This window comes from Fundulus heteroclitus, chromosome 14, assembly GCF_011125445.2.
Source record: "Fundulus heteroclitus isolate FHET01 chromosome 14, MU-UCD_Fhet_4.1, whole genome shotgun sequence".
Taxonomy (NCBI): domain Eukaryota; kingdom Metazoa; phylum Chordata; class Actinopteri; order Cyprinodontiformes; family Fundulidae; genus Fundulus; species Fundulus heteroclitus.
In genome coordinates, this window is record NC_046374.1 from 21,676,979 (window position 1) to 21,702,102 (window position 25,124).

The 25,124-nt window shown below is 42.2% G+C and overlaps 1 protein-coding gene across 6 annotated transcripts in view; it reads right to left on the reverse strand.

Moving 5' to 3' along the window:
• Window positions 1-11,623, reverse strand: part of ppargc1a (peroxisome proliferator-activated receptor gamma, coactivator 1 alpha) — a 56,158-nt gene extending 44,535 nt beyond the window's left edge. For 3 of the 6 annotated variants that reach the window (XM_012864940.3, XM_012864939.3, XM_036146534.1), the window contains exons 1-2: window positions 11,381-11,622; window positions 8,950-9,129 (exon numbers count right to left, since the gene is read on the reverse strand). In XM_012864940.3, coding sequence (XP_012720394.2) covers window positions 8,950-9,129; window positions 11,381-11,428 — 228 coding nt within the window. In that variant the 5' untranslated portion in view covers window positions 11,429-11,622. Of the gene's footprint in view, window positions 1-8,949; window positions 9,130-10,968; window positions 11,266-11,380 lie in introns of those variants that run through there. The other 3 variants (XM_012864938.3, XM_012864937.3, XM_021317671.2) reach the window with 2 other exon arrangements.
• Window positions 11,624-25,124: the final 13,501 nt, after the last annotated feature.

The window sequence follows — 25,124 nt, forward strand, 5'->3', positions numbered from 1 at the left end:
GAGTACACACACGAGTGGGATTGATTTGTGTTTTACTGAAAAAAAAAAGAAAAAAAAAAGAGTGTGTATCACCATGAAAAACTGAACTCTAAAACCTCCACTTAACCCTCTCCCTGCCTCGCTGCACTTCACTGTGACTGTTTTCAAAAAGACCAATTAGCGCTTTCCCTTTTTACATCTCTCTGCAACTTTTCTCTTTATCTGCGCATTTCATCTTTCCGCTGACTCCGCCCATCTTTTCATCGCGCAGAGCACCCTACACGACAGCGTTCTAGGAATTGTGTTTTTAACCGTCCTCCTACTCTGAAGTATAAACTATTAAATAATTCATGGGAGGTTGGTGTTACCGCACGGCGTGGTGGCAACGTGCGTGTGTGTGTGTTTGTGTGTGTGTGCTGAGCATTAGTTGTGCTGCGGTGGTGGTAGTGGCGAGGAAGGGGGGATTATTGGCTTAGTGTTTTGGCCAGGTTAAATTGAAACAGGCCTGAAAGGCTCTTAGTGGAGATTACCCTAGGTACTAAAAATAATAATTTTGGCCTAACACCCGCCCACACACACACATAGAAGCAAATGCGTCTAGCCAGAGAAGCATCTGATCTTTGTATCAGTTACGTAAAGACACACGCGATAACGCAGAAGTTGGCGGCTCCGGCGCGATGACAGGGAATGGTATTCACCGACGGGGGGCATGGGATCAGCTGGGGGCAGCAACACCAAACATGCATCAATCAGCAGCCGAGGCCCGCTGGGATCAAGTGTGTGAGGGAACAAGACAGGCAGCCAAACAGAAACCATCAGACCCAGAGATGTTTCCCTGCTCTTTTTTCCAAACATTCCCCAGGGGGGGGGGCTTTTTTTTTTTTTTTTTGGCCACATCCAACTCTCTGTTTACTATCTTCTTGTTTTTTTTCTCCCCCCGATGCTTCCTTCTTCCTTCCAGCCGTTCTTTCCAGAAGCGACATTTGTGGGCCAGAATATATTTGTTTAGCCACTGCTGCTCCAAACTTCCCATCAGCCAAGAACAAATGCTTTGCCTCGGGAGTGGGAAGACAGAGAGAACGCAGGGAGAAGGAAGCCCACAGCGGGTTGGGAGCCCTTGTTGTGAAGTGGATCTGACAGACGCTCCGAGATGACACGGGCTTGGACAGCCCACGTCTTGCATCCCTCTCTACTATACATCTGCGCCCATTTGTCTACACTTCCCTCTCATTTGTGCATCCCAAAGCAGCATGGCTGCTCGTCTGAAAGCCGGGCCTGACAGTGATGGAAGATTTCTTCCATCAGACAGTGCAAACAATGCATCAGTGCAGTAAAAAACTGCAGGGAACCTGAGATCAGGAAAGCATGGTGTATTCTAATAAGGCTCACTTGAGAAAATCATATTATACAGTAGAATATGATAATTCATACACCCTTTTTCTGGAGCGGTGAACTGGTGCGGGTGGCGCACTCTCAAATGTCAGCATAAATTTGCAAAATGAACGCGAGCGGCGTGCAGCAGGGGAGTAGAAGCGGGGACAGAAAGGGGTTTCTGCCAGTTGCATGTGTGTTTTTTTTAGGAGTGTGTGTGTATTTCAGCTCACGGGAGTATATCGGCAAAAGAGTGTTGGAGCTAATCTACGTCTGCAAGAGAGGCCGGGATGCTTGAGGAAAAAAAAAAAAAAAAACGTTCATTCCAGCATGTTCTAACAACGCCGGCAAACTCAGCTAATCAATCCGTCCTGTTTTTACTCACTGGAAGAGTTTGATTGAAAGTACCGGGACCTGCAGTCAAAAACGTTCATTTTGGATAGATCCAGAGTAGTCAGGCCCAGAAGGGAAAGCTAATGCTCAGTATTTATATATACTTGATTTTATTTACCTTTAAATTGTCGTTTTTTTTCTGCGTTGGACAGTTATTTACATGACTGATGATCATTGATCTGGGTATTGGCGGTCGGGTCGGAGGCGGTGTGCCATCTATGATCTCCTTGAGTAAAACATGTCAAGCATTTCCAGTCGGAGTAACTGCTTTGCCGCAGATTTCTCGACTGGATTTATGTCCGGTCTTTCACTCAGTTAGTCCATCGTGTAATTTTGCTTTGATTTATGCCATTCTGTGTTAATTCTGGCAGTGTGTTTAGGACCATATTCCTCCTGAAACAGTACACTTCCTCAGTAACAAGTCTCTGCAACCTGTAACAGTTTCTTTTTTCCCCCCCGTGTCGCCCCTATTTAGCTTCATAGAGATGGTGTTCAGTAATGGTTTAGATATGCAGTGCTAGGTTTCTGACGCACAGTGTTTACCAAGCAAACTTCAGAGTTTGGTCTCATGTGACTGGAGCTCATTCTTCCACATGCTCCCTATGTCCTCTAGATGTCTTGTGGCAAACCAAAACTGAAAGTTCTTGTGCCTTTTGTCTCACCACTCCTCCATACGGCCCAGGTTGTTGCACGATTAATAATTGTTCTATCAAGAGATTCTCCCACCTGAGCTGTGGATATCTGCAGCTCCTCAAGAGTTACCATGGGCCTTTTGGCTGCTTCCCTAAATACATTCTCCTCCCATGCCACATGTGACTTTCTGTACATCTTGGTGGATCTGCAGTTGTACGGTCAACAGGACATGCCCTGTGAGACTGTTAATGGTTGGGGCGTTCTTTACTAAACTAAAGTTGTTTTACACTTCTTTCACACAACTCTATGCCTCAACTGTTTGCATCTCTACCATCGTTGACCATTAAGAGACTGTATTTTTTTACTTTTCTTAATTGCATGATAGCTCAGGCTCAGTCTGCTTAGATGGAGCGCATCTCTGCACATCAGTTTTAGAGTCTTGTGGCAGATTCTCTATTGGATTTAGGTCTGAGCAATTCTACCATGAGAACCCAGTTTAATCTAAACCGTGACACTATAGCTTTGGTTAGGACCATTAATCTGCTATGAGGTGAATCTCTCTCTTGAAGTCTTTTGAAGTCCCTACAAGGTTTTCTTCCAGGGCCATCTTGTGTTTAGCTCCATCCATCTACCCATGAACTATGATTGTCTTCTCCTGTCCCAGCTGGATAAACACATCCACTGCATGATGCTCCCACCGCCATGTCTTAATGGAACTGTTTTTTCTTACTGTCTTTTAAAAAAATGGTCCTTCTTCTTCAATTCTTTCAACAGAGGACATATTGGCGACATGCACGACTAACGGTTGTCCAGCTGTCGATCTCATTAGCTCCTGCAGAGTTGACGGCATCCTCCTGGCTACTTTTCTTATTAATTCCCCTCGGAATGCCCATTGCAGTTCATGCAAAAAGCTATTTTATGAACCAGATCATATATTTACACAGAAACACATAATAACTGTCCATAAAAGAGCAGGTGGCGGTGTTTTTAGTTCTTGCTCCTGATGGACTAGGTATTAGCTTTAACTTCCGGGTGCAACTAACCTGGAGTTGTACAAAAGGACGACGCCCTGAGAGCTGTCCAATGCAAGTAAGATGTAAACTGCTTATAACCTGTGAACAGAACCGCACTTTGAAAATGCCGTACTATCCCTTTAAGCACTTGAGCATCTGGGCAATAAGGCACAACTAAACCGAGACAAAGCTTCATAATGCTGTTTGAAGGCTGATTCCATCCCACCTCATCCTGAGACCGATATAAAAACACACACGCGCTGACATATGTTTACACTCACAGCATGTCTAATATCAGAGTAATGCTTTAAGCTTTGGCATCTTATTTTACAACTTCCTAAGCTTACAACCTTTTACTTCCAATCCACAGGCTTAGGGTTTGGTTGGCTTACGTCCAAGCATCTCCTTGTCCATGTGACAACTTCCCTACCCATCTGTCTTTGTGCGTCTTTGCGTTTCCCCTTCTTTCGTTTCTCCCTTTCTTCCAGCTCTGGTCCCTGTGCTCCACCTGTCCATCTATCATCGAGGTACCTCACAAAAGGAACCCATGCAGAGGCACAAAGCATGTCAAAAGATAAGCCCTGAGCCAATTTTCCCTTCCAAATCAGACACGCCAACTCGGAGCCAACAACAGCTGTAAATGCTGTCCTCTGCATTACGCAGGATGTGGCCGCCGCTGGGAGGCGTCCGTCGCCGGCATCCGAAGAACCCCCGAACCACTTTGAAAGCACATTTCCATCAATCAAAGAGTTGAGGCTGGAAACCAAACCCAAGTGGCGACCTGCAGTTCAAAAAGACGTCGGGTCACACTTCTGGTGCTGTTATCTTTGGCAGTTCACGGGGAACTTGTTGGACCGGCTAGCCCCTTAACAACTGCAGTCAGAAATAGACCATGGACTTCAGCGGTCGGCTCATTTTGAAGAGGTGTCAAATACGCCGGGGCCGGGAGCGATAGCTGCTGTGTGCGTGTGTGTGTGTGTGTGTGTATTTGTGTGTTAAAAGGCAGGGGTGTGGCATATCGTTCCCCACATTTTGTGCGAGGGACAGTTGGGACGATGGCAGGGAATAAAGCAAAAGGCCAGCCAGAGGACAGCTTGTGATCCGAGGACACACGCTGCTTTCGGAACACAACCGCACACGAACACAGACAGAAACACGGACGAAGAGACGCGTTTCAGCTGCTTTAATAACAAAACAAAAAAAAAGGCTGCAGAAAATTTCCACAGCTCCCGTTCACGTGTATTTATTTATTTACTTATTTGTTTTCCGGGTCTAAATTTTCAAACTTTCTTTATTCATTTACAACAATGCCACATCAAAACCGTGAGCTGAATAAAAGACCCATGTGCAATAGAAAACAGCAGGTGTTTGTCTTTCCCTCAAAGCTGCAAATCATTTCAACAGCTGACTGACTGAACCGGCGAATGCAGGTTCACACATCCAAGGAGCAGATTGTTTTGATGGGGATATTTAAAAAGAGGGGGCCTCAGTGTGACAGCTGCACCCAGCTGTTACACATGTCGCTTCAAAACAGCCTTGATAATCTGCTACCTGCTGGAACGCCGCAGCGCATTATGCACGCGAGAGACGTGGAGGTGAAACGCGGGCACAATAAAGAACCCCCGTTGCAGTTCTTTTTGTAATCTGGACATTTATTAAACGCCTTCTCTAAATCTTCAACCTCTCCGTGGATTTTTGCTCTCCTCCGTGCGGAGGCCCGTGTGGAGGAGGCGCAGGAAGTGCAGCTGCTGCCCCCGCCTTCTGATTCCTGCCAAACAGCAAACTTTCCTCTGTCAGATTAAATGGGATTAGCCGGCCCTGCTGTATGATGAACTCAAAGCTTCATATGGTGACTAGTAACTAAATATGTGAGACAAAAAAGGGGGAAAAAAAGAAAAAGAAAGGTCAGGGAAATGCTTTGCTTGGCTTGTAACCTTAAGTTTTCAAAGCTCAGTTGCAGTGTCTGGCAAAAGTATACCTTCAACTTTGTCCTATTTAGTCATGCTAAAACCAGCCCCCTGAGTCAATACTTAACAGAACTGCCTTTCTTTATATTTATAAAACGTCTTTTGGGGGTAATTTTTTACACTTTCCTTTTGGCAAAATAGCTTAGTCAGCATGAATGGGGAGCGTATGTGAATTATTATTATTTTTGTTTTTATCTTTCCACAAATATTCAGTTGAAGTTAGCTCCGAACTTTATTCGGTGCATTTTACACAAAGAGTTGCTCTGATCTAAACCATCCCATTGTACCTTAGGGATTTTGTTTAGGGTTGTTGTCCTACACGCCTCTAACAGCTTTTCTTCCAAGATCACTCATTTAGCATTTAGCCCCAACCATCTTCCCGTCAACTCAGACCAGCTTCACCTTTGAAGAAAATCATCCTCACTCCATGGTGCTGCCACCACCATGTTTCACTGTTGGGATTATGTGTTCAGGGTGTTGTACAGTGTTCATTTTCGGTCACCCATTTTATTTTGCATGTCAGCCAAATAAAATGGGCATCATCTAACCAGAGCAACCTTTGTACACATATTCCTTCTACGTAAACCGTAAACAGGACTTCCTTTAGCTTTCTTTCAACAATGGCTTTCTCCACAAACATTGCATTTGTACAGTGCACAATTGATTGTTGACCTGTTGAATGATTCTCCCACCAGAGCTGCTATGGGGCTCTGGGTTGCGTATTTTAATAATGCTCCACATGTGCAGCCTGGCACTTTACATAGACAGCAATGTCTTTGGTTTGCAGTTGAAGATATCGTTCCAGAAGCTGACCCTGGTATGTCTTAAACCTCCCACAAGATGACGTCTGAAGGCAATGAGTTACGCTGGATTTCAATTAGGGGGAATTGGACTAAAAATAATATCTAAATCATGTATCGTTTTTCCCTTATCTTCATAATTATTCTATAGGTACTCTGTGACGGTTCATCTCGTACAATTCCAACCAAATAATGTGTATGCGACTGAACTTGAGAAGCTGAAGGTGTATTGAAGCCTTTCTGTGGGCTCTGGATTGCACCCTTTTTTGGACTGCTGAGGGTGTGAAAAACCTCGTCAGCTCACTGCACAGCACCCGCTTTACATGAAGCCAAAAACGCGTGTGCTGGGGCGCGGCAGCATGTGCATTCGCAGGTACGTGGATACAGGCTCCCATTCCAACCGCAAGCTCAGAGCAAGTTTCTCTCATCAGGGGATGCAAAGTTCCACTGTGTGTTAAAAGGACACATACTCGCACGGGCGCATGCATACTCTCTCGTTGGTATTTTTATCCATCCCCAGAGTCCCTCCGTGGCTGCTGGCCATTATTACTCTACTGACTACAGCCGAGCCACGGTCACACCAGCTAGTACTTAAGACCCCCTCCCGTTTGTGTAAGTGTTAGTATGTTTGGGGTAGTCTGCAGCAGGAGGATGCAAGGTGATATATAGAGCCAAACATGGAAAGAATTTAGTCTGTTATCAACTGCTGCCTGCAAGACCACCGAGGACATGTGCACACATTCACACAGAGACAAAACACACAACAGAGACCCTGGAAACGTGACCACATGACAGGGCCAGAGGCGAGCACATGCACTGGCTCCTCACGCAGGGTTTTTTCCTCCTGAGGCGAGGCTAAAGCATCCAATCTCAGTCTTTCTTGTCTATCTCTGGCACTGATAAAGGTTTATAATGAACTGGGGAGTAGAACTCAGTCCCCAAGACTGATGGCTTTATGGCCCCGGCCAGATCATCACCCTCTGTGGACTTTTGTTTGCCACCGGGCGAGACCAGCAAGAGAGCCAGAAGGAGAGAAAGGGGGGGGCAAAGATTAAAGTTTTACACCCCAACCTTTGAGAAGTATTTCACAATACCCTTCATTCCTATGGCCACGGTTTACTACGGACACGTCCTCTGTGATCTTTGCCGAATTACTGAGTTCAGGCTGAAATAAATGCAGAGAGTTATGATAAGGCAGCCTACCGTCGCGGCCAAGAGCCAAACTAAGGGACAAAGGTCCTCCTGAGCTTTATCGTCCTTTCCCTTATCTTTTGTACTCCAATGTAAAATTGTGTTTGTAAACTGGTAACAGTTGAACAATTTGTTTGGGTTGCATTCAAGAATGTGATAAGATGATAACGGGGCGGGGTGGGTTATTCCAGCTTACTGCAAGTGCAAATATGCTTTATACTGCTATAATGCAAACTGCCGCCGCAGCAACTTCTTGCAAGTAAAATAATGCACCGGGAGCGATACTAAAACGCCCCAATATTTCTCATTAAAGTGATGTCAGTCTCACTAAGTGTTATCCAGTTGCTGGTGGAATGTGACTAGGTCTGGTGAAGTTAGTGTTAGCTGTTATTTTGAGGCTTAGATATTAAGCTGAGGTTTTTACAATTTACATCACGTTGCATCTATGTTGGAGACTCTAGTACAGAAAGTAGCTAAAAAATACTTCTTGTCAGGTTGGCCGACGACAATCAGTCACAAGAGCATCAAAGAAACTTTTACCATTTTCAAACATTTGTCTGGCAGAATTTTTAGATATTCTGTAGATGAATATTTTGTAAGCACCCACAGCTGTGAAAGTACCACAACTCATTAACCATTAATGGCTTATGAAGCCAACGTTAGCATCTCCTTCAAGAGTAGTAGTCCTTGGGTTGCCCTGCACACCTTGACAGTATCGACTAATAGAAACGTGTCATCGGGTTAATCAACAATACTCGGCAGGAAAAGCATAAACAAAGCCTCCAATGCTTACAACGTTTCGTGTGACACTATTTGTGGTACTCAGAGAAAAAGGCAAACTTGACACACAGGATATGGACAGTATGCAAGCAAAGTGAGGATACCACAGCGGGGTAACAGTTAGCTAATGATGGGAAAGTTAGCATCTTCTTTAACTGTATTAGCCCTAGAGTTGCTCTGTTGTATTGACACAGTCCATTAACGACTGCTGATGACAACGTTAAATTTCAAAAGCATCCACGAAGCCGCCAACATCCGAAAATCTTTCCAAAAGAAGCATCTCGGGGTCTATGAGAATACCACTTTTGTTAACCACGAGCCACTAACAATGCCACAGTTAGCATCTGCTTTGTGGCTTCCTGTTGGTTCAGATCTAAAGAAACCGTTTACAAGATTTAAGGACTCTGGACTGCATTTCATCATTTGTAGTTCAAAATCTAAAATGCTTCATATGATCAAACCTGAACAAGATTACGCTGCATTGAAATGAGAGCCTTTAAAACAATTGTTATGTTGTAAACAAACAAAAGAGTATTTTCATTACTTTTTTTTTGCCAAGAATGAGGCAAGCATGGAAAATCCAGTACATATAAATACAAGTCAGATTGGCAATGCTTACAAATTCTTTACAACATTATGGGATTTGTGAAAACCTTTTTCCATTTGTGACAAATGGGAATTATTTTTTCCCCCCAAATTGTATAAAAATCATACGATCATAGAAAGAAAATCATGTTCCGGCTCTGGGTGTATCATTACACCCCCCTCTATAGCATAGCAAACTGAAAGTTGACCAGAACCAGGTCTATAACATCAACTTACCTCAAAAAGATTGGATGCTTCATTCCCATACTGGGCGGAAATGATCTCTGATTGGTCACTGTACCATTTAAGGCCACCCAGAAAGCTGTCGGCATCCAAGTCACTGACATCCAGCTCTGAGAGGTCAAGTTCAGGGAGGTCTGGGCAGAGGGGCTGGTCTTCGCCAACCAAGGCAGCACACTAGAGAAAGACAGAAACAAAAAAGATATTTAGACAATAGGAAAAACCCGCAGTAATTGAGACAACTTGGAAAGCAACTTGACAATATGGACAGAAGAGAAAAAGTCTTCTAAAACCTGGAGTCTTATAATTTTTGACTTAATGCATAGCATATAAGTGGTTGCTTTATTTACTACTCACCTCATATCTACCTCTTTTGGGGTCTCTTAATAGTTAGGATTAATCAATACCTCTTTTATTTTTAAATCATAACCCTTTTGTTATTAACAGACCTGCTATGACAGTGCTACAGTTTCTTTTTCAGGAACCTGCAACCTGTTTCTATTTAGCTTCTCTCAACCTCCAGTACACTACGTACACTGTTATTGGAGGGGCCATGGCCTCCTGGCTACTAAACGCTGCCTGTTGACATTTTGTTATTCACCAGCCTCTTTTATGTAATCTAGTCAAAGTGTATACTGTTTGTAGCAGCTGCTCCTGGTTCCTGGGTGCACAAATCATCAAGTCTGGCCCTACGCTGCAGACTAGAGCAGGACAGGTGCCTCGGAGAGTGGAAAAATAAGGCTGGCTCTTTTTGAATAAATATAAACCTTAAAGTGAGCCAACATCTGTAAGATTTTGAAGAACTTAATGCCACATAGCTCTAGAATCTGTTTTAGCACCCTCAAGTGCAAATCCAAAAGCCTGGAAAAACATGCAATCTTGCTGCTTTCTTGGATGTAACCCATTTATTATTTAGCTAAAGACCTATTAGGCGTTTATGAAAGCCACAGGGAGGCGTTAAGAAACAAACACAAGATAGACATCCTCAGGCGAAGCCGTAATGGCTGTTTGCCCCCTGCAGAGAGGGAGTCGGGTTCGGATCAGGGGCAAAAGCTGAGACAGGAGGATGCTGTGCCAAGCTGGAAAACCCGTCCAGATCTTGATGTCACAGTTCGTATTTCCACTGGAATTTGCCAACACTCCGAGCTGAGATCAGACGACCGTCATGGCGCAAAATGCAATAGAGAAGTGCGACAAATTCACTGCGCCATCACCACCCACCACCTCGACGTGATCCAGTAACACAAAGCACAAAATCGCAACCAAACTGTTCAGATATTCAGAGAGTGGACGTCCTGTACTTGAATTATCTCATGCACGTCTTGGTAAACTAATGAAATAGCGCCGCCAGCCAGGCGATCAGGATGCACCACGGCGCTCCAACGATTTTTACGCACGCACCGCGCATGAAAACACCTGCTCGGGTGATTATCAGAGGTGGTAGTCAGCCCCCTTGCTTGGAGACGAGCTTTTAACGTGGAAACATTGCACAGAATAGATGGAAATTAAGTTTTTAGAGAAGCCTGTACACTGTCGCAGTCCAAACCAGAAACTCTCCCGAAGCGTTTATGTATTCGAGTGCAGTCACGCACTTCTTCATAATCTCACAGCCCATACAAATGCAAACAATTACAAGCCAGGGTGCAGTTGTGATCGAAAAATATGAATAATTACAACGGTGCCAGATGCCGGCTCAAGTAAAGACAATTTGGGGAATCAGGGGGATTTTGATAAATAAGTATCCTTTTATCAGCTGCTTTTACTTAAACCAGGCGACACGAGAATATGCGAATCTCAAATAAACAGGAGAAAGAGAGACTGGGATTAAATATGAAATCATCGACTCTGGCTCTGGATGTTGTCGTTAAAAACAACGATGCTCCAGCCAGATCGCGTTGCTTCCCTGGGTCGGGGAAAAAAAACCTTACAGAAATGAAAGAAAACTATCCCAGCAGCAAGGCACATCAAGATAGATTATCACCCGGCAGTGGATTCCATCTATCAAACGAGAAATACCTGACTCTGAGACATTTCGGTCATTTCGGCATGAATAAGCTTTGCACCCGGAGCGCGTTCCGTCCGCGGCTGGAAAAAGATTCTCCCTCAGCTTTGCAAGCGCAGATCCTGTAAAGAGGTAAAAGCGATGATCCTGGGGGAAAAAACAGACCCTTCGTGCGCGCCTGACAGCAACTACATGTTTAACTGAGGTGGAAAACAAGACTCCGCATGTCATATATTCCCTTGCTGTAAATCCCTCGCATCCTCAACAGCCGCGTCCAGACGCGCGCTATACCGGCACCACTGGAAGAGGAAGAGTAGGAGGAGAGACTTGTCCATCGTTCCAGGTGGGAGAAAAAAAAATCATCCAAGGGGGCTATAGAGGGATGAAAAAAGGAGATTTTTTTTTTTTTTTAAAAGATGCGCTCACCTCTAATTCTGTCCACACCGAGTCCTGGTTACACCTGTCCCACGCCATCCAGAATCACTGAATGACGCTCCGAGAAACAAAAACCAAAAAGGAAAAAAAAAAGGGGGGGAAATAAAACCAAGTAAAAAAGAAATCCACACACGCTTCCCACTCGCTCTCACACAGGCAACTGCTGCCCCTCGCCGAGAATGAACCGAGGGCACCTGTCTTACAACTGCTTTCCATCACATGACAAAGCTATTAAAAGTAGGCAGGGGAGTGACTCCGCGTCCACTCCACTCGCCGGTGACGCGCGGCGAGCGGGCGGAGTCTGGCAGCGCAACATAGTAAAATCCCGCTTGTGCGTTGTAAAAAAAAAAATGCCCACCTGAAAACCACTTCATGGTCGATTCGAGACAAAATTTTAAATCAGTGCGTAACACACAAGAAATGTCATGACAAGTAGAAAAAATATATGTGATACACGGCTTAGTTGTGATTATTATTATCTGGTAAAATGGTTGTATTTAGGCTATAAAACACTGCCAGCATCGTGATTTTTTTTTTTTTTTTGGTTGCTTTTTGTTTCAATCTGGCACAGCAATACCTACAAAAGTAACAAAAATAACTACAATATTACCCCAAAAAAAGTTTCTTGGTTGCAAGTTATTTAAAGTTAATAACCACAAAGTATTGTCAATTCATATAGAGGAAATATGAAAACAAATGACCTAAAACATTACCTATTGACAAATACACCTGTTTTGCTTTGTTTTGATAATATTAAAGGGGTCATATTGTGCTTTACAATTCTTGCTTTACACACTGAAATTCTTTAGTTGTGGTCTATATAAAGTGAAACTGCGACGCTTTGATCTGAAATCCTTGTAAATTTACCCCCAAGTTCCCCCGTTTTACTCCTCTTCTGAGAGCAATTTGTTTTGGTGCTGTCTCTTTAAATCTAAAGGAGGCATTCAACCCCTGCCCCCTCCAGGTTCCATTTCATCCTGTTGAGCCATTTCTGGAGGATGCTGGGGATGGTGCAATGACCAACGACGACTTACCTACTTGTAGCTTCGGCATCCTTCAGCTTCAACTCCAAAATTACTCAGAGAAATAAAAATGGTGGATTCGAGAGACAGTTGAGTTGGAAGTCCTTAACCTTGCTTAGCAGATCAGCAGCAAATACTGTAATGTAATTGTTAAAAAAACAACGTAATGCAAAACAGAACCGCTTGAAAAATATGACCCAAAAAGAATATAAACATATCTACGCAGCTCCTGGACAGACTATATTCAACTTTTCTGCACTTCTAGAGACTCCACGTACACTACAAAATGTATTTAAGGGCTAAAAAGTTTTTTTTTTTAATGACCTGACCCCTTCAGGATAACAAATATTCCTTTTAAAAAATTGCCTCCCGTTTTCAGAAAGATTTGTTTGTGTAGATCTAACAAGACATCAGAGACTTCAGCCTTGTTGTGATCTTTTCTACCACCAAAGGAATAGATCCACAATCTGACCTTTTGATGAAAAAGGTCAATGTTTTTATCTTACATAAATAAGACAAAGAAATTAGGGGCAGTTTCAGACATGACCTTTTAGTTGGTGATTTTGGGCTTTTAATCGCACAACCATCTCCTACAATAAGTAGTTTGTTTTTAAAACTAGTCATCATGCAGTAAGTTAGTGCAAAGGTAGCAATAGTATATCAGTAGCACTGTGATAAGGCGGACCAAATAATTAAAAAAGCAAAACAAAAAAACTAGTAGCATGGGCTCCATACAACAACCTTTCCTTTAACCAAAATCCAAAAAATCGAATCTGGTATCTTAAGTAACCTATAGAGATATCCATATTTATTGTTTATGGATTGTGATTGGGAAGTAAAGATTGTAAATGCAAAATGCTTTTTGTCATACTCTCTCTTTTTTATTTGAATAGTCATCTAGACGTGTAAGACTCTTAAAGCAAATGACAGACGTTTAAACTACGGGGCAGGAGTATTGGCTAAAATCTCCCTGCTGGCAAAGTTGTCAAATAACACTGATAACTTATAACTACTTCGCCGAACCCAATTAAAACATAAAATCTATTAATTTAACCCTTCCTCACTTTTTACATAAATGCCATACGTGTTTAATAACTAAAAGGTAGATTGGATGATTTTTCTGGAAATGTAGGTAAGAAACGGCAAAGTCCCTTTTTGAATAACTGCACATGTGCAAGACCATCTTACCTGAAAAACTTGTAAGAAAGTTTACTTGCTGTGACTCTCGCCCATTTTAAAAGTATACGGTGAGAGCAGTGGAGCTATAATGAACTGAAGCTAACTAGATACATAAACACTAGAAGTGCACATTCGCAGCCAGCAAGAAGAAACTAGCAAGGAACGTTCCCGCAGACTGGCGTTACGTGACTGGTCACAATGGTTGCCGTATTGGTCAACCAATAAATAAGATGATCCCCCCGGCCCTTGAAGATAAAAGAAGATACTATACCTTTGAGTATTTTTGGATATTTTAGCTAATTTCTTATATCCACAAACAAAGATCTTCCAGAAATAATCAAATATGTTTTAAAGGGTGAAATATTTTAATAGTAAGCTTGAACACCTTGAAAACACCCAACATTTAAACTTACCAACTTCAGTGTTGTTACGACCTGTTTTACCACCTGAGTAAAATACGTGCCTGAAATGGAATCATAAATCAGATTTTTTTTTTTGTCTTAAACTGTAAAACCCTGGGGTTTTAATATTAGTGTTCTTAATTATGCGTTTAACCTTTCGTTCCATTCTTTATTGAAGCCCAACATAAAGCTTGTACAAAGCTAACCATAGAACCGAATTTCAAAACTAAAAAGCAAACATTCAAACTAACCGTCTTACCATTTATGCCAACTTACATAAGTTCAGTTCTTTAAAAGATTTAGTGAATTCATAAGTCCACTTTCAAATTTGACCGACAAACGATTCCAGACTTTTAACTTTCTGGAAATTAAATAATGGCAAGTAAAGTTTGTTTTTATTCTCCATTTTCTTTTCCCCCTACTTAACTGAGTAATGAAAAGCACAGGGATCTAATTCCACAATTATCCAACATGTTCAAGTATGCATAGCAACCCAGTGTGTATTTGCTCAAATCTAAATACTGCAGGTAAGATAATGACAACCTATAGTGACTTCTATATTCTATAGAAGTATTAAAAATACATAAACTATCATTCTTTTCTTTTTTAATTTTCTTTTAAATTACAAATACGTTGATCTGGAAGATTCATTTTCTTCTCCCTGTGCTATTTCCAAACTACCTCCAGCCATCTCTTGAAATACGAATGCCAATGTTTGGGGTGCGAAGGATCCAATCAGATAATTCAGTTGTTTTAAGGCAAGATTTCATTGTCTACAGAGAGACTCTGAAAAAAAAAGGACAGGTGGGTAGTATGGATCTTGTATATAGTGTCAACAGGATGTGTATAGACAACACCACCACCGGAGTGAATAAAAACAGAAGCTTTGTGGATATTTTAAACAGAGGTGGTTTTCTGTTGGGGAGTGGAACCGGCAGATATACAGCTGGAATAATAGTCTCGGTCTTGCTTTCATTGGTGCGCCATTTAGGGCTTACCCGAGCAATTCAATAATCGTGCGATGAGTTTTTAAGCCAGCAGGGCTCGTTGGAAATAAGGGCTGTCATTGTTTCTGTTTGGACGGAGCCTTTCAAATAAATACCCAGGCTATATTCAAACAACACATTCCTGTAATAAGAGACTCACTCCGAGGAATATGCAAACCCCAATCCAATTTTTACTCTTGTAAGCCTATTAAGTCCACCTGAGCATGCAAAAGAGCAATTGTCTCCCTAAATTGGTGAACCACATACAGTAAGTCTCATTAAACACTAAATTGCACAGAAGCCCATAAAAAAGGCTTGTGCGACTGGAAATGTGAATTGTTCGGCTTGTGCGAGAGCCAGCCAGTGTGCTGTAAGGGTGTTATGGTTTATGGACACCTCGGGGCATTTTGTAGCATTAAATCTATACATCTGCCGAGTGCCCAGAGAAATGCCACCCAGAAGCCGAGGCAAAGAAGAAAAAAAAAAAAGAAATACTCTGATCGGAGCAGGTGGCGTGTGCAGTGACCTCACAGAGACCAGATGGACCAGGGCTGCAAAGATAGCAATATAAGGGCGGCTTGGGCATCACACGGAGCGCCATGGTAGGTGGCTTTGTGACTGCAGCAGAGATAAAACACTAAATAACGCTATGTTGAGGTTAATCTTTGATGAAAAACAACAATCTCGCTCTGCAAGTGGAGTATGCATGCAGGTAAAGCGGCTACAAACTGGAAAGAGGGACTTCACGGCAGCATTGTGAAAGGCATGCCTACGGGGGGGGGGGACCTTGGCAGCAAATATATAGTCATAAATGATACATCTCTGTCTCCTGAAGCTGAATGTAAGTCACAGTTTTTACAGTTTATCTGGTAGTCCTCTTCATACCAATTAAGACAACAGAAGCTAAAGATAGACGTTGTGTTATGATTCCCCCTATTGAATTGACGTTTTCTGCAGGGGGTGGGGGATGAAACACGTTCCTGCTGTATACGTTTCATGCACTCAGAGGCAGAAATTTGGAGAATATGTTTCTTTCTTATTTTAATGAGGACATCCGGTCCCGATCTACAGCCTGAATGAAGTGCAGGTAATAATTGAAATGATAGAGCTTTTTGTTTCCATTGCAAAGGGCTCATAATGAGTGGCATTCTAACACATTAATATCCTATCATAGCTCAGACTTCATTTTGCGGGTTGGGGTCCCCAGGGCTTCGGCAGCTTGTGATCGTCCCGTCGCCTCTGACCAGCTTCAATGTTGTTTCTTGAAGAAAAGCCTCCCCAGCTCATGATTATGCCACCACCATGTTTCATAATGGGGAATGGTGTTTTTTTTAGGATGTCGTCAATGTTGGTTTTCTGCAGTACCGTGTTGGGCTGATGGTCGGTGTCCCCAGTATGGCTTGTGAGAAACTGCGACTGCGAATCGCTGTCCGGTTAATGGATTCTCCCACCTGAGATTCTCCAGAGTTATAATGGGACTCCTGGCTGCTTCTCTTAGTGATGCTGTCCCAGGCAGGCCCGGTTGGTTGATTGCACCGAATCTTATTTAGATTATTAGCCTAAAAGGGGTGGGATACAAAGGCACGGCACAACTATACCGATTTTTATTTGTGTACTTGAAAACTGTATATATATATATATATATATATATATATATATATATATATATATATATATATATATATATATATATATATATATATACACACACACACACACATCAATATCCTAATATTGATGTATATTAGGATATTGATCAATATCCTCAATATATAAAGATATAAGATATATATATATATATATATATATATATATATATATATATATATATATATATCCAGACAGACAGACAGACAGACAGACAGACAGACAGATAGACAGATAGACAGATAGATAGATAGATAGATAGATAGATAGATAGATAGATAGATAGATAGAACAAAATGCACATATGCACAACTTTGTGTTAGTCTGTTTCCTAAAATCCCAATAAAATACATAACAGATTGTGGTTGTAATGTGTAAAAATGCTTTAAACTTCGAGGAGCGTAACTACGTTTGCAGCACAGTTGATGTTTGTTGGAAATGGCCTGAATGGGGGACAACATCAAGAGGATAGGGTGTCCAAAGCACCGCGAGTGTCAGAAATGTAATTGATCAAGTATGATCGTTTCACTCTGAGAAAGAAAGAAAAAAACAAATCAGCTTTAGGTCTTGATTTCACACAAGCGTTGCATTTAACCACCGGTATAGATATCACCTCTCCCCGAGAATCAATCTACGGGACAAAGTGTGAGAACGTGTTCGCACTCGTTGCTTGCATCACGTGTTGTCATCCTGTGGGGTGGGCCAAACTCTTCCATCAACCCCTCCAGAACTCTGAATTGTGCAAACCGTCAAACGTAACCTTGAAAACGCAGTTCAAACGGAAGCGTTGGAAGAGTTTAATAAATTAAAAGCGACAGTGACAAATTTCAAGGCGCCCCCTCCCCAAAACTCGAAAACAAAGCGTCGTGGCAACTGTCACGCCGCACGTGCCGACAGTTACGGGGTCTTGCAAAGCTTACAATGATTAAGCCTTTTCTAAAGAGAGTCAGTTGACAAGTGGAGTTCTCTCTGCCAAAATGGGGCTAATCCACAGATAATTATCTCTGTTTGAATATTCAGTGTGACCGGACTTGTGGCACAGAGCCGCCCATTTGCATTCCTGCTCTTACTGACCCTGATATTAACATATCTATTTAAAAAAAAAAAGAAAAAAAAAGCCAAACTTGCATCAATCTTGATGTCAGTTTCGAAGCCAAACAGAGGGTCTGTTTTGACACTTCATCCGTTCTTAGGAGACGGTGTCTTGTTTTTGCCTTTTTTTCCTGTTAAGTGTGTCGCCGGCCCCTCGGAGAGCGAGCTGCTTCTGCACGCCGCGTGTGGGGCGGTGATTCATATCACTTTGTTGCATGTCACCGCTCCCAACAGAATCCATCCTAGCATCTGGCCATTTTAATACAACGGTGGCTGGATTCATGAGAATTAATTGAGGGCAGAGGTAAAGCAGAGTGCCGCATCTATCCACGTATCCTTCAGGACTATAATAGGACAGCTTATGCTTCGTTGTCTGGGCTGCCGTTTGATGTGCTTTCAGATCTTTGGCGCGTGGGTCATTTTTCCACTTGATATGTCATATTGTCCCCCCCCCCCCCCCTGTTAGGGGACAGTGGAGGAAGTGCTTGCATTTCACAGTGGTCTCGCGCTCTGCAGTGGCACAGGATGTAATGCCATACAGGGCTAGCTCCAGGAAGCAGAAATGGACACACAGTGCAAGTAAGCGGTTTTAGAGCCGTGTCAGATGGTGGCACACGTTCGTGTAGTTATTTTCAACACTAAAACTCTAATGTGTATGTATGCATATTAGAAACCCCCCACCCCACCCCTACCCCCAATCTGGTAGCAACATCTGTCACAGCTGTTATACAGACCTTCGCAAAAGTATTTATACCCTTTGGATTTTCTCACATATCGTCGCCAAGTAGAGCATCAACGTGTTTTGTTACCGATAAAAATATGAGAATTTTTTTGTATTTGTATTTTTTCTTTTAATTCAGGCTCCTTTAATGTGCAACTCGTTGCTTTCAGAAAGAGTCCACCTACGAGCGATCCTGCTGCACTGCGAGGACCTCAGAGTCAGGCCCGTATTAAGACAATGTGGTGCCCCTGGGCACTATACCTCAAAGCCCCCCCCCCCCCCTTACCCGTGCTGTCCTCCGATCAAAAACATCAGACATAGTCAAGGGGATTTCTGTAATGTAATTTACTATTTACTAACTTACACAACTACATGTAGGCATATGAGCAGTGAGCAATATTCAAATATCTCATTTTAAAATGTTGAAATCAAAAAAATCTTGATTAATTTATCATTTATTATTATTGTGACACCAGTGTTCGCAAAACGAATAATGCATGGTCTTTCAACAATTTCAAGTAAATAATATAACAATTTGTGAAAAATATATTTTTAAAGCATGTGTCATGTGGTGCCCCCCCCAATGGTTGGTGCCCCTGGACACTGGCCCTCTGGCCCTTATGGATAATCCGGCCCTGCTCAGAGGCATGTTAGAGAAAATGAGCAAACAAAGACAGGGGAACATAGCAGGTCAGCGATTAGGTTGTGGAGAAGTATGAAGCAGGGTTAGGGTATAAAACTACGTCCACAAATGCAGCCTGCAGACACATGGCCGTCCACCTAAACTGGCACACTGGGCATAGAGAGCGTTCGTTTACGTTAGAAACACACATTACAGATTGTGGCTGTGATGTGAGGAAAATCAGGAAAAAAATATTTAGGTGTGTGAATAGTTGAATAGAGCAGGTGCTTGGCTCCGGACCCATTAGAGACGCACAGCGCGGCTTTGCAATCCATGCGAGAGCTCATGCTTCACATACAGTGAGCCGGTGAGCTCTCCCTCTTTAAGGATTTCACATCTTCTCTCTTTGTTGTGCCCTTCAGAGAACACATCACTTTGCCACCCTGCGTGCCAAAGCGTGTAATCCTTTCCATCAATGAACTCCGCTGTGTCATTTAGCCGCTCCCAGGATGGCGGCTGCTTTTCCCCGCAGAGAGTCCGGCCCACATTATTAAGGCAAATGGCATGAAGAGGCTAGGGCCAGTTAGCCATGGTGGAGGCTTGCAATTTAAAATAGCATCAGCCTCATGCGGTGACTGGTAAACACAAGAGGAAGAAAAAAAAAAAACGGAGCCTGGGGGCGAAACACAGGAACACCCTCTCCTCTCCTGAGCTGCGGCTCTGTTTTCGTAGAGCTGGGGTAAAAGTGTTTCGGCCCTCCCCTGATAGAGTCAAAAAATATCACCTGGTGAAGCGAGCAGTACTTTCCCCCTCTGGGCTCGGCGTTGGAAGGACTGTTATTAGGGCTTGTTTAAGATCCCCGGCAAGTCATGGAAAATGCATGCAAGAAGTGGTGCTGGAAAGAAGGGGGGGGGGGGGGAGCGTGAGTGCATGTACGGTACGTCTTTGGGAACCGGGCAGAGCTAAACATGAGATCTGTGTAGAGGCTTGTGAGAGACTTTTTGTTTTGCCTGGGTATAGCACTCACAAGGAATATTAAAATTTATGGACCATGAGGGTTTAGGTTGCAAACACGCGTGCTTTCACGCTCTTGAGGCTTTGAAAAGCTGCAAGCCTCAACTTTAAAACTGCTGTAAAACATCGAACTGGAGTCACGTGACGATGTCACTGGAGGAAATGTAGAGCAATTGAGTAGTGGGGGGGGGGGGGGCTGCACATAAAGGAATTGTTTAAATTTTTGAGATTGGGATTCTGTTGTGTGGTTATAAGTTGTCAATATCTTACCTGCAGTAGGGGCATTAGTCAGGTTTATGCATGGGGAGACTGACGCCTTCCCAGAGAAGATTTCAGTAATCTGTAACAACCCAAACCTACAGGTTTAAGGCAAAAGCAACATGTTTTTTACTCTTTTTTTTAACGTTGTCATTTTACAAAGAGGTTCATGGTTATTTATGCTGAACCTGTCCGTTTTAGTGCCGAAGGCGGTCCACTGCAACGTGCTCTGAATGAAACATCCCAAAGTGCACAGAGTTGAAGACCAAAATCTTCACATTTTGGACAGAGAAGACCGATGGTTTGAGAGAGCGGAGAAGGAAGCCATTGACGTAAAGCGAGAAAAAACAACTTTAAACAGAGTAGGGCTCAGATTTCAACTTTTAAAAAACTTGCAACACAGCGATAGGTTTGATTAATGCCAAATTTTTTCCCCAATTCACACCTCCACGCATGTGACCACAACATTCCTCCTGGGAGAAGTTCAGTAGTTTTATTTTTTTAAACCTTTTTTGGACACAGTGTTAAACACACCCATTAGTGTGATTATGTGTTATGTAGTGTAAAAATCAATAAAATAAGTTGATTTTTTAAAATTTTAACTGAAACTACTATTACAGCAACTACATCACAGAAGCCAAAAAACAAAAGAAAGAAAGAAATGCATGTTATTCCCAATTATTTTTATCTTAAATGGCACACTTTCAACAATAATGTTTGTCCGTATGCCTTTTTTCCAGTATAGTATTTTTGCTGTATAATGATATAAATTTTGAATTTATCGAGTAAATAACCTTTAAAGCTAGAGAAATTATTCTGATGTGCAGTATTAGCTTGCTGCAAATTAATTGAATTAAATGAGGTCTGGAGAAGAAAAGAGAGTATGTTGCATCCATCCTTCCATCACTATATAAGTTCAGTCCATTTACCATTTATCCATCCCTCCATCCCTCCATCCATCCATCCATCATGAGCAGACAGGAACTCAGAAACCTATCAAGGGTCGCTGAAGTTTGCATCTGGAAAAGTCTGGAATCCTGATTTGGAAAATGCGTAGGAACCCCGTTGACAGACACATCTTGATTTCTTCTCTTTAAAACCTAAATAGCATGTGAAGTGAAATGCGCATTTAAACACCTCAAACACCTCTGCTGCTTTCTCATCAACAGAATGGAAACGAAATCAGACGTGAAAAAAAAAAAAAAAAAAAAAAAAAAACTTTCATTACTGAGATCCCGCCGCTAACCACGGGCAAAATAAGGTACATTTCATTTGCAAACTGCACAAACCTCCTGCGAGTCACAAGAAGGGCCCAAAGCACAACAGATGTTGCTGGAGCTCTAAAATAATAGAGAGGCAGGCCTGAATACCTTGACAGTGCAGTCTCTTCTCACTGGAAGAGCGCCAGGAAAGAATTAGGTCAGCTAAAGTGCATTGTGCCTGGTGGAAGTCCATGTTAAAACAGCATCACAGGAAAGGTTGGGGGGGGGGGGGGTAGTGTTGGGTGTCACACAGGTAGAGATTCTGGAGCAGTGAAACTCGTTTTTTGTCTTGTATCATGAAAACAGGAGCAGAAACGTTTACACCCATGAGTCCAAATTGCCGGCTAATTATTTTAAGCAATGAAATGGAAAAGAGGAATAAGCGAGTGAGAGAGAGAGAGAGAGAGAGAGAGATAGAGAGAGAGAAGGAGGTGTAGATGGGGGGAAAAATGCATGTCAATTGCAATTCTTTCATACAGCCTGCATACAGGGTGTATAACCACAAGCCTGAAAAAAAAAAATCCTTACAGCACAATAAAACTGATTGTATCATCACCTTTTTTTTCCCCTTACAGGCGGCATTTCTACTACTCTTCACATCACTTCTAAAAGGAACATGTACAGCTGAAGTACACTGTGATGGAAGGTGGAAAAAAAAGGGGGGGGGAAAAAAGCAGGACAGGGATGAGAGGGAAAGAGAAGGAGCAGTCAATACCCATTTTTGCCAAGACATGGCAGTAAAAAAAGAAAAAAAAGAGCAAAGAGACAAAAGGAGCAGATGGATGGAGATGGAGCTAATGCTGAAAGAGAGTGTGACAGTCGGTAACAAAAGGCAGAGTGAGCTGCCGGGAGTGATGGAAAGAGTCGGACAAAGATGAGGCATGAATTAGGCCCGGATATGGAGGCAAGGGGGGGAAGAGGGACGGGAGCCCGAGCGCGTGAAGGAGTTATCAGGGACGGGAAGTGTCGCCTTTAACAAAAAGAGGGTCGGGGAAGAGCTGGAGGCTGCGGCGACCACCTCGCAAAGCCGTCATGCCCAGATAAACCAACCTCTTTCTGACACGGGCCCACAGTCCCACTCCCGGTGCCAGTCCAACCACATCTTCTATCTCGGAGCTGATCTCATTGTTGCCACCTTCCCAGTCCCCAACAGAGCCCGGTCATGGTTGGAGATATTTCTGCTTACGACGGCTATCCGCCTCGCATGTGATGTGTAGTATTTGCTTACAGGAAAGTCTGCATTTTTGCGCCCAGGTGAAACTGTCGGACTCCATGAACTCATTGCCCTCTCTCTATCAAACTAAAAAAAAAAAAAAAACTGGGTTGCTCTGTCTAAGGATGACAACATTAGCCAATATCCGCCTTTCACATAAAACGAACTACCTATGATATATAAATAACAAATTTTCTGGCTGCCACCATACAATCTCCATAGGCTGGTGCAAAAAAAAGACTTAAATTGACAGTTTTCTCAGGTGGTGGTGTTTTTCTCAGGCTTTATGGAGAATAGAGGAACAGAGATGTACCCCCTTCCCAACCTGTTGCTGCGCACTGCCAGTCAACTGGCTCAAAGTGACCAACTGAACTTTTCCCTTTTTAATAATGGCTTTTAATACGATGCCAGAGAAGACGTGTGGAGTGTTTTTCAGCTGTTCACCACCTCTTTCGGTGTGGGGCTCTGTAGCTGGATGAAAGGAAACTGCTAGTTCATACTGGGTTGTCAAGACACTCCAACATTTTAAAGGGGGACTATCATACCTTTTAGTTCTTCTTTTTCCACGTGTGAACAATTCAGTTTTGCTCTATACAAAGTGGAACTCAACTGGTTTGGTCTGAATATCTCGTTAATTCCCCCCCCCCCCCCCCCCCCGAATTCTTCCCTTTTAACCCTGTTCTGAGGTTCATCTAAGAGCAACTTGTTTTGGTGCCGTCTCTTTAAATCTAAAGAAGACACATCACACACCTCCCCCTCCAGGTTGCAGAGAATCCCACTCCACCCCTTTCACCTTCTTTTTTTTTTTTGTAGCATGTTGGAGGACGGTGTAATGAACAATCGAACATTTTGACTTATTCACTCGCAGCTTTGGCATCCTTCAGCTTGGATGACAAAATCGCTAAGAGAAAAAAAAATGGCTGATTTTTCAGACTGGCAAGCCGGAAGGCTGTAGCCTTGTTTAGCAGCTCTGCATCTAATGGTTAAACATTTTTCCATCATGCATTTCCTACAGTTTCAAATCCTTTTTATTGAGAAAAGCCAGAGATTGTCCCTAGGAACTAAGGTTTTCTCGTTTTTGCAAAACATTAAGAAGTGAAGTGCAGCTCCTCCTCTTCCTGTTGCTGCTCACTGCCCATAACCAGCCTGAAAGACGACTGCAACACCTCTTTCTGCTGGACCAGGTAGTCAAATTCACCATTTAGAAAAGAAAATTCAGTTTGCAAAAGTCTCGGCAGTCATGGTGTGAAGACAAAATGAGGACCACACACTACTCTAATTAGTGTTTTAAAACTACAGTTCAGCTTGTTAGACTCCCACGCTTAATCTAAAAACCAAAAGCTAAAGTACTCAGCTCCATGAAGTTACTTAAAACCCCAAAGGTTGTGGGGGTTTTACTTTAATATCAATGTTGTTGTTTTTTAAATTAAGTCTAGGATAATAATAATAATAATAATAATAATAATAATAATAATAATAATAATAATAATAATAATAATAATGATAATAATAATAATAATAATAAGATAATAATGACAATAATAATAATAATAATAATAATAATAATAATAATAATAATAATAATAATAATAATAAACAAGTCACTGTGAAAGATAACATTACAACAACTACAATAAACAACACAGTATATCATTTAAGCTGCAGTATATATACTTGTTTTCAATAAAAAAAAACAATCAAGTAATTAAACTTTATAAAGCACTTTTCCTGCAGACAGGTACAACATACATTGCTTTATATAGTTTTAACCCAGATTCACAGACATAAACACACACAAGAAATAATAGTATTTTAGAAAATTCAAATATAAAGTAAAAAAATAAAGCTCACAAAGAGGCCTGGGAACAAAGGAAACACAGCTGTATAGTTTTGTGAGGAAACACTGGAAATGAATGCAAAAATTATAAATAAATAAAACAAATAATAAACATAGAGCAATCAAACGTATCCATAGTAAAATTGACAGATATGACTGATAAACATATAGTCAAATAGACAGTACTTGGCAAACTTGTTCATAACTACATATAATTGTTAACTTCAACTGAATGCCAGGGTGTTTACTTAAAAAAAAAAAAAAAAAACAGGACGCTCTACATTTATGTATGTTACCTTTTTGTCCCATTACCATCAAAGCGTGGTATTGCTACTCCAGGATATTATACAGTAAAAATCTCCGACCACAGGTAAATGCCAACCTAACAGCGTGAAAGTGTAGGTAAGCATATTTCCAATTGTGCTGAGCCCTAATGCTGGCTTTTCCTAGTGAGCATGCAACCTTATTGTTTTTGGCAGAC